The 16,122-nt window shown below is 41.4% G+C and overlaps 1 protein-coding gene across 7 annotated transcripts in view; it reads right to left on the reverse strand.

The window, feature by feature from the left end:
- LOC110497508 (transmembrane protein 131-like) overlaps positions 1-16,122 on the reverse strand; it is a 112,689-nt gene that overhangs the window by 38,104 nt on the left and 58,463 nt on the right. For all 7 annotated transcript variants that reach the window (XM_036954447.1, XM_036954446.1, XM_036954445.1 and 4 more), the window contains 4 exons: positions 5,579-5,656; positions 4,000-4,180; positions 1,879-1,937; positions 1,653-1,758 (listed from right to left, as the gene is read on the reverse strand). In XM_036954447.1, coding sequence (XP_036810342.1) covers positions 1,653-1,758; positions 1,879-1,937; positions 4,000-4,180; positions 5,579-5,656 — 424 coding nt within the window. The remainder of the gene's footprint in view (positions 1-1,652; positions 1,759-1,878; positions 1,938-3,999; positions 4,181-5,578; positions 5,657-16,122) is intronic.

The following is a 16,122-nucleotide window of genomic DNA, read 5'->3' on the forward strand; positions in this document are numbered from 1 at the left end:
AAGATAACCTATTGGTAAAGGGGTAAAACATATATATATTTTTAAGCAGACATTGAATATCCCTTTGACCATGGCTAAATTATTCATTACACTTTGGATGGTGTATCAATACACCCAGTCACTACAAAGATACAGGCGTCCTTCCTAACTCAGTTGCAGGAGAGAAAGGAAACCACTCAGGCACAGTGGAGGTGTCATAACACCAATAAAACCTAGCGGTCAATTAGGGAAATGGTTCCAATCGTTTCTTCCGCCATTCATATTTCCCATAGGGGATTTTAGAAACACTTAAAATAAGGACTGTGTTTCATGTAGGCCTACCCTGGTGAGATGTTTTCATAACCATGTAAATCTCTCTTAGGGTAGGCCTACATGAAACTCAGCCCTTATTTTAAGTGTTTCTAAAATCCCCTATGGGAAAACTGTTTGGTGGAAAAAAGATTGGAACCATTTCCTTGTTTGACCACTAGGTTTTATGGGTATTATGATTCATAAATGGGGTATTATGGGTATTTATGGGTATTATGACTCGTACTCTATGGTGACTTTAAAAGAGAGTTTAATGATTGTAATAGGATAAAACTAAGGATGGATAAACATTGCAGTTACTCCACAATACTAACCTAATTGACAAAGTGAAAAGAAGGAAGCCTGTAAAGAATACAAATATCCAAACATGCAACAAGGCACTAATTTAATACTGCAAAAAAATATGGCAAAGCAATCATTTTTTTGTCCTGAATACAAAGTATTATGTTTGGGGCAAATCCAATATAGTAGTACTGTGTATCACACTCCAGATTTTCAAGCATAGTGTTGGCTGCATCATGTTATGGGTATGCTTGTAATCGCTAAAGACTGGACAGTTTTTCAGGATAAAAAAAATAAATGGAATGGGAGCTAAGCACAGGCAAAACCCTAGAGGAGAACCTGGTTCAGTCTGCTTTCCACCAAACCAAGGGAGATTAATTCACTTTTCAGCAGGATAATAACCTAAAACACAAGGCAAAATCTACAATGGAGAAGACAGTGAATGTTCCTTAGTGTCTGAGTTACAGTTTTGACTTAAATCTACTTGAAAATCTATGGCAAGATCTGAAAATGGTCTAGAATTTTGAAAATAATAATGGGCAGGTGTGGAAAACTCTTAGAGACTTACCCAGAAAGACTCACCGCTGTAATCACTGTGAAAGGTGTTTCTACAAAGTATTGACTAGGGTGTGCATACTTATGTAAATTAGATTTCTGTATTTCATTTTCAACAACTTTGCAAAATTGTCTAGAAACATGTTTTCACTTTTTCATTATGATGTATTGTGCATAGATGGGTGGGGGGAAAAATAAGTAATCCATTTTGAATTCAGGCTGTAAAAACACAATTTAGAATAAGTCAAGGGGTATGAATACTTTCTGAAGGCACTGTACTACAACTCCTTTGGCCTTATTGCGTAAATATACATATACACACATGCTATCAACTCATTAGCAAAATATCTCACACAGCTGAGTTTGGTTGTTGCAGATGCTTGGGAATAATTTGATGATGACATATTAAGAGCAGTTCGCAAGTTCCTTTACTTTTAAGACATCAACATTATTACCACAAATGGCAAACAGACCCAGTATTCCTCTACTTTGCCATTTAAATGTACCTCTGCAGGCTAGAGTAGCCACTTGTGTGAAGTTTGTCGCTGATGTTCTCAGCAGGACTGGGCTGAACTCCAGAGCGCTGTCCACTTTGGATAACAACTGCATTTCCTAAGAAAAAAAGAACAACACTGCTGTTAGATACAATATAAACTCCTGCATGGGTAATACTGAAGACATATTAAATAGACTCCATTTGAGTACTATGCATGAGTTTGCACAGAAACTTACCTTCACATAAAGTTTCTTTCCTCCTGAATTCAACATACAAATTCCAATGTTTAACTCCCCTGTAGGATACAATTAAAACATAATAGGTTAATGACATGTTATCAACATAAATGACAGGATCGAATAAATACTGTATTGCTGCCCAACAAAACACTGAAAATTGCACTTCTCTCTGCCGCCAGTAGGTGTCACTATGCACATAAAATGGATACATCCACCTTGACAGACAGTCAATAACCAAGCAATCTTCAGGGCTACTTGACATGATTGAGAGCTCATCCTTTTAGGTACTGTGACTATATTCCATGCACATAATCTAAGAACGTAATGCTGATGCTCTATGATGCCCATTTCAAGGTAGAAGGTAAATGCCCCATCTATCCCATTCATGCATGCCAATCCCATCAGTTGAACAGAAGACAAAAATTGACTGATATAACTCCTCATATAAGGTCAGATGACTGTGACAATTAACGTAAAATTAGATCTAATGTTACTCACTAGGTAAAAGCGGTGCTACTTTGGTATGACCTGCACAGTAGCATTAAGTGAAAGGAGGTGATTACATTTACAATATGCTGCGATCATAAAAACGGAGTGCTCTAGCCTACAGCAGCATTGCAGCAGTTTGGTGGATGAAAGTGCTGAGTTGACACTTCGGGGCTGATTTCCTTGGCTCTGGCAATTCCTTTCAACCTCAGGTTTCTCTGCAAGTGAGACTGTGGATGAACAGTGCCTGTGCTACGGTTCACGCTTCATGACCAACACGTTCACTAGGGGTCACTAAGTTCACTGTTTTAGCACTGTTTCACAGAAATAAAATGTTCTATCTAATGTCAAATAATGCATGTTTTCTTTCACACATGAAAAGGTTGACTTTACAGCCATAGTGCAACTTAATCTAGGTCCGGGAAACAGACCCTAGTGTAAGTCTACTATTACAATGTAAATGGAGAAAGCCAGGAAATCATCCCTTAGTTGTTTTTGATGTAGAGTCAGTGGACAGAAGAACAAGGAAAGAACATCTAATGTCCAAACTGTAAACAAATCTGCGTCCCAAATGGCACCCAATTCCCTATATAGTGCACTACTTTTGACCAGAGCCCTATGGGTCCTAGTAAAAAGTAGTGGACTATGTAGGGAATTGGGTGCCATTTGGGACAAAACCAATGTTAATCTAACCATCAATCTATAGGCTACATGCCTGGTGTGATTGTGATCTTCGAGCAGGGAGATGTCTATTCTACACAATATAGTCTAGTCCTGATTAAGGAGCGCTAATGGCCCTGTGTATGTAATATGGGGTATGATGGTGATACAGGACGAACTCGCACCTATGGGCTGATCTAAGATCAGTTTTGCGGTTTCCCCTTTAATGGTTAAGATGAGAATTTGGGGAAGGACATGTTTGATTCTACAACTAGCTTGGCTCCTGAGTAGCGCAGGTAACCTAGTGGTTAGAGTGTTGGGCCAGTAACCGAAAGGTTGCTGGATTGAATCCCCAAGCTGACATGGTAAAAATCAGTCGGTTTGCACCTGAGCAAGGCAGTTAACCCACTGTTCCCTGGGCGCAAAAAACGTGGATATCGATTATGGCAGCCCCCCGCACGCACCTCTCTGATTCAGAGGGGTTGGGTTAAATGCGGAAAACACATTTCAGTTGAATGCATTAAGTTGTACAGCTGACTAGGTGTCACTGCATCTCAGTGCTTGAGGCGTCACTATAGACACTATGGTTCGAATCCAGGCTGTATCCCAACCGGCCGTGATTGGGAGTCCCATAGGGCGGCTCACAATTGGCCCAGCGACGTCCAGGTTTGGCCAGTGTAGGCCATCATTATAAATACACATTTGTTTTTAACTGACTTGCCTAGTTAAATAAAGGTTCAATACAATACAAAAAATATGCTCAATGGTAAGTGGTAAGGCTCCCAAATCCTAATCAGTGTTTCTCTCCGATTTTTCTTTAGGCGGGGTGCAGAGGTCCCTAAACCAGCAGGACACCAACATTCTCTATTGAAACCTACCAACATCCGAACATATTTGAAGTTATTCCTATAGCTCTCATGCCTTACCCCACCTCCACCCCCAAAAACTAGTCCCCTAGCCCCCGACACCCACCGTTGGCGGAGCAGCAGCCCGTCGCTGGGGCAACCAACAGGACCAGGATGTGCTCGATGACGTAGGGCTTGAGCTTGTCCAGGTCAGCAGGACGTTCTGTGTGCTCCGACAGCCTGATCTGGAGGTTGAGTCCCTGCTCCACCCTGGCCGCGTTGTCCTCAACGCTCTGGAAGCACGACCCCTGGGGATACGGCAGGAAAGGCATACCAGTTATGCAGAGGGAGCAAGGAGGGAGAAAGGGGGAGGGGGTTGGTTGAATAGAGCAAAGAGAGTATGAAGAGGCATGTAGAAGGAGCGATCAGTGGAATGTGGAGAGAGATGGGGGGGCAAGAAAGGGGGACAGGGTGAGAGACAAATGAGTCAAATTGTGTAAGAAAAGGAAAAGAGGAAGTGATGAAGAGTGGGAGAATACTAAGAGTGTGGGTGCATGCTTGTACACACACACACACACACACACATAGCCAGCTAGAGGTAAAACTATGGGCATCAACCTGCTTCTCTCCAGTCCCTCTGTACTGTACCTAACCCACAGACCCTGCCTTAAGCTGACAAGATCAGCATCTGAGGTGTGCAAAGCTCAGCGCAAACCAGGCCTTGTCATCTTAGGAGGAGTGACTCAGGCCTGGACTTAAGAAACAAGACAGCTCGCTATCCCTGGATAGACCCCACAGGGCCTCGGCCTAAAATAACAAACACCAAGCCCCTGTGGATACAACAGATACACACAGACTACCGGTCACTTCCTGAAGAAGCCATATTAGTACTTATCCCCCCTGACCATAGAAGTTGGCTAAACTTCACAAACAGATCTGGGATCAGGCTATACCATACTAGTAGTATTCACAAGTCATTATGAACAAACAAACAAAACAAAGTTGGGTTAGGTTTGGGAGATAGAGTGGTGGGTGGGGCTTGCACCATGGTGGTGATTGCGCCACCTGTGTTTAGGGAAGCTCCTGGCCAATTAACGGTCTCGTGAGAAAGCAATTATGCGCCTAGAAAGTGGTCTCACTGTCCTTGGGGCTTCTTGAGGAACCAGACTGCAGTCAGATATCACAACACTGCAGCTCACTCAATAGACGTCCCGTACACAACCTTTCAAACAATTTCATCACGAGCAATGATTCTGCAGTAAAATTTACAGCCACAATTCACGTAACATAGGTTTTATAACTGACTACAGGAGAATAACCCTTGTGATTACCGTGAAGCCAACACGATAGTGAGTACAGTTAAAGAGTATTCAGCACTCATGTTGACAATAGTTGAAAAAAAGAATTAAATAAATAGTAAATGGCCATAAGTGCTATGAAAAGTTATTCTTACAGTTAGCATGAAATAAGGACTTTGTCATTTAAATGTTTTGCCCTTTAAAACGCAAATAGGTTGTCTCGAAAATATAAAGTGGTCATACACATGCATATCTGTTTAGTTTGGCATTGTTTATATTTTTATCTCGTGTACATTTTTTTAACTAATGTAAAGTATATTTTGGTCTGTTAAAAATGATAAACAATTTACAATTTACAAATTATAGTGAAAAGGGGGCGGTTTAAAAAAGTGATGAGATGCCCAGTACCTGCGGCTGGCTGTATATGCTCTTGGGTAAACTGCACTCCAGCAGTAGCCCCAGGATAGTGATGTTGGAAGAATCTTCCTGGAAGAGCAAAAACAGAGAACAAAGATCCAATGGCAGAAACATACAATCCAAAGGTTGATAAATCAGCCTTCATCCCAATGCTCTTTGATGAGACAAATAGCTTGAAAAGTCATGTTGATTAGACTAAACAAATTAAAAACAGTTGAATTAATCCAGATTAAATAACAAAATTACATCCACCACTCTTTTAGATGAAAGTCTAACAGGATTTATAAATACCATCATAGCACTGAGACTGCACTTGTGAAGGTGGTAAATGACCTTTTAATGGCGTCAGACCGAGACTCTGCATCTATCCTCGTGGTCCTAGACCTTAGTGCTGCTTTTGATACCATCGATCACCACATTCTTTTGGAGAGATTGGAAACCCAAATTGGTCTACAAGGACAAGTTCTGGCCTGGTTTAGATCTTATCTGTCAGAAAGCTATCAGTTTGTCTATGTGAATGGTTTGTCCTCTGACAAATCAACTGTAAATGTCAGTGTTCCTCAAGGTTCCATTTTAGGACCACTATTGTTTTCACTATATATTTTACCTCTTGGGCATGTCATTCGAAAACGTAATGTTAACTTTCACTGCTATGCGGATGACACAGCTATACATTTCAATGAAACATGGTGAAGCCCCAAAATTGCCCTCGCTAGAAGCCTGTGTTTCAGACATAAGGAAGTGGATGGCTGCAAACGTTCTACTTTTAAACTCGGACAAAACAGAGATACTTGATCTAGGTCCCAAGAAACAAAGAGATCTTCTGTTGAATCTGACAATTAATCTTGATGGTTGTACAATCGTCTCAAATAAAACTGGGAAGGACCTCGGCGTTACTCTGGACCCTGATCTCATTTTTGACAAACATAGTAAGACTGTTTCAAGGACAGCTTTTTTCCATCTACGTAACATTGCAAAAATCAGAAACTTTCTGTCCAAAAATGATGCAGAAAAAATGTATCCATGCTTGTGTTACTTCTAGGTTAGACTACTGCAATTCTCTACTTTCCGGCTACCCAGATTAAGCACTAAATAAACTTCAGTTAGTTCTAAATACGGCTGCTCGAATCTTGACTAGAACCAAAAAATTTGATCATATTACTCCAACTTTCCCAATTTGGTCCTGCCGTACATACCTACATGTGCGCTACGGTCACAAGACGCAGGCCGCCTAATTGTCCCTAGAATTTCTAAGCAAACAGACAGAGGCAGGGCTTTCTCCTATAGAGCTCAATTTTTATGGAATGGTCTGCCTACCCATGTGAGAGACGCAGACTCGGTCTCAACCTTTAAGTCTTTACTGAAGACTCATCTCTTTAGTGGGTCATAAAATTGAGTGTAGTCTGGCCCAGGAGTGTGAAGGTGAACGGAAAGGCTCTGGAGCAACGAACCGCCCTTGCTGTCTCTGCCTGGCCGGTTCCCCTCTCTCCACTGGGATTCTCTGCCTCTAAACCTATTACAGGGGCTGAGTCACTGGCTTACTGGTGCTCTTCCATGCCGTCCCTAGGAGGGGTGCGTCACATGAGTGGGTTGAGTTACTGACGTGATCTTTCTGTCTGGGTTGGCACCCCCCCTTGGGTTGTGCTGTGGTGGAGATCATTGTGGGCTATACTAGGCCTTGTCTCAGGATGGTAAATTGGTGGTTGAAGATATTCCTCTAGTGGTGTGGGGGCTGTGCTTTGGCAAAATGGGTGGGGTATATCCTGCCTGTTTGGCCCTGTCCAGGGGTATCATCGGATGGGGCAACAGTGTCTCCTGACCCCTCCTGTCTCAGCCTCCAGTATTTATGCTGCAGTAGTTTATGTGTCGGGGGGCTAGGGTCAGTTTGTTATATCTGGAGTACTTCTCCTGTCCTATTTGGTGTCCTGTGTTTATCTAAGTGTGCGTTCTCTAATTCTCTCCTTCTCTCTTTCTTTCTCTCTCTCGGAGGACCTGAGCCCTAGGACCATGCCTCAGGACTACCTGGCATGATGACTCCTTGCAGTCCACCTGGCCGTGCTGCTGCTCCAGCTTCAACTGTTCTACCTGCGGCTATGGAACCCTGACCTGTTCACCGGACGTGCTACCTGTCCCAGACCTGCTGTTTTCAACTCTCTAGAGACAGCAGGAGCGGTAGAGATACTCTTAATGATCGGCTAAGAAAAGCCAACTGACATTTACTCCTGAGGTGCTGACTTGTTGCACCTCAACAACTACTGTGATTATTATTATTTGACCAAGCTGGTCATTCCTAGGTTTTGGTCTTTCTAGGGAGTTTTTCCTAGCCACCGCGCTTCTACACCTGCATTGCTTGCTGTTTGGGGTTTTAGGCTGGGTTTCTGTACAGCACTTTGAGATATCAGCTGATGTATGAAGGGATATATAAATAACTTGTATTTGATTTGATTTAACATACAATTGAAGTCAGAAGTTTACATACACCTCAGCCAAATACATTTAATATCAGTTTTTCAAAATTCCTGTAATTTAAATCCTAGTAAAAGTTCAGTCTTAGGTCAGTTAGGATCACCACTTTATTTTAAGAATGTGAAATGTCAGGATAATATTAGAGAAAATGACTTATTTCAGCTTTTATTTCTTTGTTCACATTCCTAGTAGATCAGAAGTTTACAAACACTCAATTAGTTTTTAGTAGCATTGCCATTAAATTGTTTAAGTTGGGTCAAATGTTTCAGGTAGCCATCCACAAGCTTCCCACAATAAGTTGGGTGCATTTTGGCCCATTCCTGTAACTGAGTCAGGTTTGTAGGCCTCCTTGCTCGCACACGCATTTTCAGGTCTGCCCTCAAATAGATTGAAGTCAGGGCTTAATGATGGCCACTCCAATACCTTGACGTTGTTGTCCTTAAGCCATTTTGCCAGAACTTTGGAAGTATGCTTGGGGTCATTGTCCATTTGGAAGACCCATTTGCGACCAAGCTTTAACTTCCTGACTGATGTCTTGAGATGTTGCTTCAATATATCCACGTAATTTTCCAACCTCATGATGCCATTTATTTTGTGAAGTGCACTAGTCCCTCCTGCAGCAAAGCACCCCCACAACATGATGCTGCCACCCCCGTGCTTCATGGTTGGGATGGTGTTCTTCGGCTTGCAAGCCTCCCCATTTTTCCTCCAAACATAACGATGGTCATTATGGCCAAACAGTAACATTTTTATTTCATCAGACCAGAGGACATTTCTCAAAAAAGTACGATCTTTGTCCCCATGTGCACTTGCAAACCGTAATCTTTTTCCTCCAGCATCTTCACAAGGTCGCTGCTGTTGTTCTGGGATTTATTTGCACTTTTTGCAACAAAGTATGTTAATCTCTAGGAGACACATCTCCTTCCTGAGCGGTATGACATCTGCGTGGTCCCATGGTGTTTGTACTTGCGTACTATTGTTTGTACAGATGAACGTGGTACCTTCAGGTGTTTGGAAATTGCTCCCAAGGGTGAACCAGACTTGTGGAGTTCTACAAAAACATTTCTGAGGTCTTGACTAATTTCTTTTGATTTTCCCATGATGTCAGGCAAAGAGGCACTGAGTTTGAAATACATCCACAGGTACACCTCCAATTGACTCAAATGATGTCAATTAGTCAGAAACTTCTAAAGTCATGACATCATTTTCTGGAATTTTCCAAGCTGTTTCAAGGTACAGACAACTTAGTGTATGTACAGTGCCTTGCGAAAGTATTCGGCCCCCTTGAACTTTGTGACCTTTTGCCACATTTCAGGCTTCAAACATAAATATATAATACAGTATTTTTTTGTGAAGAATCAACAACAAGTGGGACACAATCATGAAGTGGAACGACATTTATTGGATATTTCAAACTTTTTTAACAAATCAAAAACTGAAAAATTGGGTGTGCAAAATTATTCAGCCCCCTTAAGTTAATACTTTGTAGCGCCACCTATTGCTGCGATTACAGCTGTAAGTCGCTTGGGGTATGTCTCTATCAGTTTTGCACATCGAGAGACTGACATTTTTTCCCATTCCTCCTTGCAAAACAGCTCGAGCTCAGTGAGGTTGGATGGAGAGCATTTGTGAACAGCAGTTTTCAGTTCTTTCCACAGATTCTCGATTGGATTCAGGTCTGGACTTTGACTTGGCCATTCTAACACCTGGATATGTTTATTTTTGAACCATTCCATTGTAGATTTTGCTTTATGTTTTGGATCATTGTCTTGTTGGAAGACAAATCTCCGTCCCAGTCTCAGGTCTTTTGCAGACTCCATCAGGTTTTCTTCCAGAATGGTCCTGTATTTGGCTCCATCCATCTTCCCATCAATTTTAACCATCTTCCCTGTCCCTGCTGAAGAAAAGCAGGCCCAAACCATGATGCTGCCACCACCATGTTTGAGGGGATGTGGGGATGGTGTGTTCAGTGTGATGAGCTGTGTTGCTTTTACACCAAACATAACGTTTTGCATTGTTGCCAAAAAGTTCAATTTTGGTTTCATCTGACCAGAGCACCTTCTTCCACATGTTTGGTGTGTCTCCCAGGTGGCTTGTGGCAAACTTTAAACGCCACTTTTTATGGATATCTTTAAGAAATGGCTTTCTTCTTGCCACTCTTCCATAAAGGCCAGATTTGTGCAATATACGACTGATTGTTGTCCTATGGACAGAGTCTCCCACCTCAGCTGTAGATCTCTGCAGTTCATCCAGAGTGATCATGGGCCTCTTGGCTGCATCTCTGATCAGTCTTCTCCTTGTATGAGCTGAAAGTTTAGAGGGACGGCCAGGTTTTGGTAGATTTGCAGTGGTCTGATACTCCTTCCATTTCAATATTATCGCTTGCACAGTGCTCCTTGGGATGTTTAAAGCTTGGGAAATCTTTTTGTATCCAAATCCGGCTTTAAACTTCTTCACAACAGTATCTCGGACCTGCCTGGTGTGTTCCTTGTTCTTCATGATGCTCTCTGTGCTTTTAACGGACCTCTGAGACTATCACAGTGCAGGTGCATTTATACGGAGACTTGATTACACACAGGTGGATTGTATTTATCATCATTAGTCATTTAGGTCAACATTGGATCATTCAGAGATCCTCACTGAACTTCTGGAGAGAGTTTGCTGCACTGAAAGTAAAGGGGCTGAATAATTTTGCACGCCCAATTTTTCAGTTTTTGATTTGTTAAAAAAGTTTGAAATATCCAATAAATGTCGATCCACTTCATGATTGTGTCCCACTTGTTGTTGATTCTTCACAAAAAAATACAGTTTTATATCTTTATGTTTGAAGCCTGAAATGTGGCAAAAGGTCGCAAAGTTCAAGGGGGCCGAATACTTTCGCAAGGCACTGTAAACTTCTGACCCACTGGAATTGGGATACAGTGAATTATAAGTGAAATAATCTGTCTGTAAACCATTGTCGGAAAAATTACTTGAGTCATGCACAAAGTAGATGTCCTAACCGACTTGCCAAATCTATAGTTTGTTAAGAAGAAATTTGTGGAGTGGTTGAAAAACAAGTTTTAATGCCTCCAACCAAAGTGTATGTAAACTTCCGACTTCAACTGTACATGAACAGGATATTTGCCATCTCAGTCATTGAACCCTTTTACCTTTGTGGTTCTGGACAAGGTTGTTCTTTGTGAACTGTTGATGTAAAAAGGGTTTTATAAATTCAAAACTGATTAATTGATTTATTAACATGACCTGTAGGTTATCCCAACTACAAGGCAGATCTCTTTTACACTATTACAACACAAGTATTCACCAGTCAATACCTTAGACTTCGGTAACAGTATTTATACATGACAGTGTATTTGGATTGGTGTATAGTGCATTATTTAATATCAAAAGTGGTGGTGAGATCAAAGCTACACACAGTGAAATAACAGTTACCTCATCCAACGACTTGGTCAGAAAGAGGGGGGGGAGATGGAGACAAAAAGAGAGCGAGAGAGACAATTTCAACCTCTCCACTAAAGAGAGCCACAGAGAGAAAGAAAGAGAAAGAAAGAGAGAGAGAAATAAAGTGACAGAGAGTAAAGAAATAAAGAGAAGGGGGAACTAAATTTGAATCTGTCTGCTCAAGCTCGGTCTATATTTAAACCTGTTTATGTGTTCAGCAGCTCAACAGGCCATGTTACAGAGACACAAACCACAAACACCATACAGGAACGACTTTACTCTCACAACACCTGTCTAATAATAACGAAACCTCTCATAAAAGTATATCCAGATCAGTGAAGAAACAATGGTTGTGTCCCAGATGGCACCCTATTCCATTTATAGTGCACTTCTTCACCAAAACCCTATTTTCTATATAGTGCACTGGTCAAAAGTTGTGCACTATATAGGCAATAGGGTGCCATTTATTTAAAACGCAGCCCATATGTTGTCTTGTAAAACTTTAGTTTCGCACGCCCTATAGTGCCTTCAGTGCTGTAACAGAAGAAGTGTGTTCAAAATAAGTGGTTGAGTATATAAGTAAACCATACTGTGAAATAACAATGACAATCTTGCCCCCCCCCCCCCAAAAAAAAAACTAGAAGCCAGTCTGAGTGATTGTGGGAACGCAGCCAGGCTGACATTTTGAAACTGCCACCCGCTTCCTGTTGCCGTGGGTAACGTTCCTCCGAAGAAGCCTCGTGCCGCTTTCACTCCTTCCCTTGATGTTTTTAAAAGTGGGTGAGAGTACGTGTGTGATGTGACTATTTGCATGCTCCTTGTGTGTGTGTGTGTGTGTGTGTGTGTGTGTGTTTGTTTAGACACAAGTGTGTGATTCTGTATACACAAATATAAAAGTGATTGATCATGTGTGTGCATGCATCAACAGTGTCTGCATGCATGAATGTGTATATACCTCGTGTACGTACGTACGCCTCTCATGTAAATGTGTGTTTATGCCTCTGGTTTGTTCGTGTGTGTATGTGTGTGTGTGTGTGTGTGTGTGTGTGTGTGTGTGTGTGTGTTTATGTGTTGGGTTATCTCTGTGTCAGGACTGGCAAATAGGGGAAGTCAGCTGCTGATGGCTATCAGATGTCAGACACAATACAACAACCGGTGTATGTTGTGGTAAATGTGTTTGTTTGTAGGTATGATGTGAGCCTGGAATGCTCATTGTGGAGCTAGAGGAGTTAGAGCCCTGTCGATCTTATCCATGAACATAGACAGGGCTCTAACTCCTCTAGCTCCTCAATGAGATAGGGTGCAGGCCCGGCAGCAGCCAGCTTGCCAGTTTCGTGGAGTCTGCCACTAGCATAGCACAGTCTGTGTAGTCAGCTCAGCTATCTCCATTGAGACCGTGTCTGTGCCTCGATCTAGGTTGGGCAAAACTAAACATGGCGGTGTTCGCCTTAACAATCTCACTGGAATAAAGACCTCCATTCCTGTCATCATTGAAAGAGATTATGATATCTCACATCTCAAAATAGGGCTCCTTACAGTGCCTTACAAAGTATTTATCCCCCTTGGTGTTTTTCCTATTTTGTTGCATTACAACCTGTAATTTAAATTGATTTTGGGGGGATTACATGTAATGGACATACACAAAAAAGTCCAAATTGGTGAAGTGAAAAAAAATTACTTGTTAAAAAAAAAAGTTTTTTAAGCGAACGGAAAAAAGTGGTGCGTGCATATGTATTCACCCCCTATGCTATGAAGCCCCTAAAGAAGATCTGGTGCAAACAATTACCTTGGTAATTACCAATTACAGTGAAGCATGGTGGTGGAGGCAGCATCATGCTATGGAGATGTTTTTTTATCGGCAGGGACTGGGAAACTGGTCAGAATTTAAGGAATGATGGATGGGGCTAAATATAGGGAAATTCTTGAGGGAAACCTGTTTCAGTCTTCCAGAGGTTTGAGACTGGGACGGATGTTCACCTTCCAGCAGGACAATGACCCTAAGCATACTGCTAAATCATATTGCTAAGTGGTTTAACCTCTCTGGGATATGTGGAACGGTAGCGTCCCACCTCGCCAACAGCCAGTAAAAGTGCAGGGCGCCAAATTCAAAACAACAAAAATCTCATAATTAAAATTCCTCAAGCATACAAGTATTTTACACCATTTTAAAGATAAAATTCTCATTAATCCGGCCATAGTGTCTGATTTCAAAAAGGCTTTACAGCGTTTGGGCATTTGGTAAACTAATCCAAACACGCGTGCAGGTCCAGTCTAACTTCGGACGAAAAGTTCAAAAAGTTATATCACATGTCGTAGGAACATATCAAACTAAGTATAGAATCAATCTTTAGGATGTTTTTATCATAAATCTTCAATAATGTTCCAAAAGGAGAATTTCTATGTCTGTAGAAAAGCAATGGAACGAGAGCTAACTCTCTCGTGACCGCGCGTCACGAGCCTGTGGCACTCTGCCAGACACCTGGCTCAATCCCCTCTCATTCAGCCCCCCTTCATAGTAGAAGCCTCAAACAAAGTTCTAAAGACTGTTGAAATCTAGTGAAAGCCTTGGGAAGTGCAATATGACCCAATTTATACTGTATATTGGAATGGCAAAGAGTTGTAAAAACTACAAACCTCAGATTTCCCACTTACTGGTTGGATTTTTCTCAGGCTTTCGCCTGCCATATGAGTTCTGTTATACTCACAGACATCATTCAAACAGTTTTACAATACTACAATACTACTAATAATATGCATATATTAGCATCTGGGACAGAGTAGCAGGCAGTTTACTCTGGACACCTTATTCATCCAAGCTACTCAATACTGCCCCCATGTCACCAAGAAGTTAAGGGGAAACATTTAAATGTCTTGGAATGGCCTAGTCAAACCTCAATCCAATTGAGAATCTGTGGTATGACTTAAAGATGGCTGTACACCAGCGGAACCCATCCAACTTGAAGGAGCTGGAGCAGTTTTGCCTTGAAGAACGGGCAAAAATTCCAGTGGCTAGATGTGCAACACTTAGAGACATTCCCCAAGCTGTAATTACTGCAAAAGGTGGCTTTACAAAGTATTGACTTGGGGGGTGAATAGTTATGCACGTTCAAGTTTTGTGTTGTTTGTTTCACAATAAAAAATATTTTGCATCTTCAAAGTGGTAGGCATGTTGTGTAAATCAAATGATACAACCTCCCCCCCCAAAAAAATCAATTTGAACTACTTTCGCAAGCCACTTTAATGTTAGATCTCTCACTTTCAAGGCAGTTATAGTCAATGAATTAATCACTAATCATAATCTTGATGTGATTTGCCTGACTGAAACACGGCTTAAGCCTGATGAATTTACTCTGTTAAATGAGGCCTCTCCTTCTGGTTACACTAGTGACTATATCCCCCGCGCATCCCGCAAAGGCGGAGGTGTTGCTAACATTTACAATACCAAATTTTAATTTACAAAAAAAATGATGACTGCATTTTTTTCTTTTGAGCTTCTAGTCATGAAATCAATGCAGCCTACTAAATCACTTTTTATAGCTTTTTATAGCGGTCCTCATTGAGTTCCCTGAATTCCTATCGGACCTTGTAGTCATGGCAGATTCTAATTTTTGGTAACTTTAATGTTGACATGGAAAAGTCCACAGACCCACTCCAAAAGGCTTTCGGAGCCATCATCGACTCAGTGGGTTTTGTCCAACATGTCTCCGGACCTACTCACTGCCACAGTCATACTCTGGACCTAGTTTTGTCACATGGAATAAATATTGTGTATCTTAATGTTTTTCCTCATAATCCTGGACTATCGGACCACCATTTTATTATGTTTGCAATCACAACAAATAATCTGCTCAGACCCCAACCGAGGCTCATCAAAAGCTGTGCTATAAATTCTTGAACAACCAAAAGATTCCTAGATAACCTTATAGACTCCCTCTACCTACCCAAAGACGTCAGAGTACAACAATCGTTTAACCACCTAACTGAGGACCTAAATTTAACCTTGCGTAATACCCTAGATGCAGTCACAACTAGAGGTTGACCGATTAATCGGAATGGCTGATTAATTAGGGCCAATTTAAAGTTTTCATAACAATCGGAAATCGGTATTTTTGGAAACTGATTTGGCCGATTTTATTATTATTATTATTATTATTTTTACAACTTTATTTAATTAGGCAAGTCAGTTAAGAACACATTCTTATTTTCAATGACGGCCTAGGAACAACTGCCTTGTTCAGGGGCAGAACGACAGATTTTTTACCTTGTCAGCTCAGGGATTCAATCTTGCAACCTTACGGTTAACTAGTCCAACGCTCTAACCACCTGCTTTACATTGCACTCCACAAGAAGCCTGCCTGTTACGAGAATGCAGAAAGAAGCCAAGGTAAGTTGCTAGCTAGCATTAAACTTATCTTATAAAAAACAATCAATCAATCAATCATAATCACTAGTTAACTACACATGGTTGATGATATTACTAGTTTATCTAGCGTGTCCTGCGTTGCATATAATCGATGCGGTGCGCATTCGCGAAAAAGGACTGTCGTTGCTCCAACGTGTACCTAAACATAAACATCAATGCCTTTCTTAAAATCAATACACAGGTATATATTTTTTAACCTGCA

This window comes from Oncorhynchus mykiss, chromosome 19 (genome assembly GCF_013265735.2).
Source record: "Oncorhynchus mykiss isolate Arlee chromosome 19, USDA_OmykA_1.1, whole genome shotgun sequence".
In the NCBI taxonomy this organism is placed as follows: domain Eukaryota; kingdom Metazoa; phylum Chordata; class Actinopteri; order Salmoniformes; family Salmonidae; genus Oncorhynchus; species Oncorhynchus mykiss.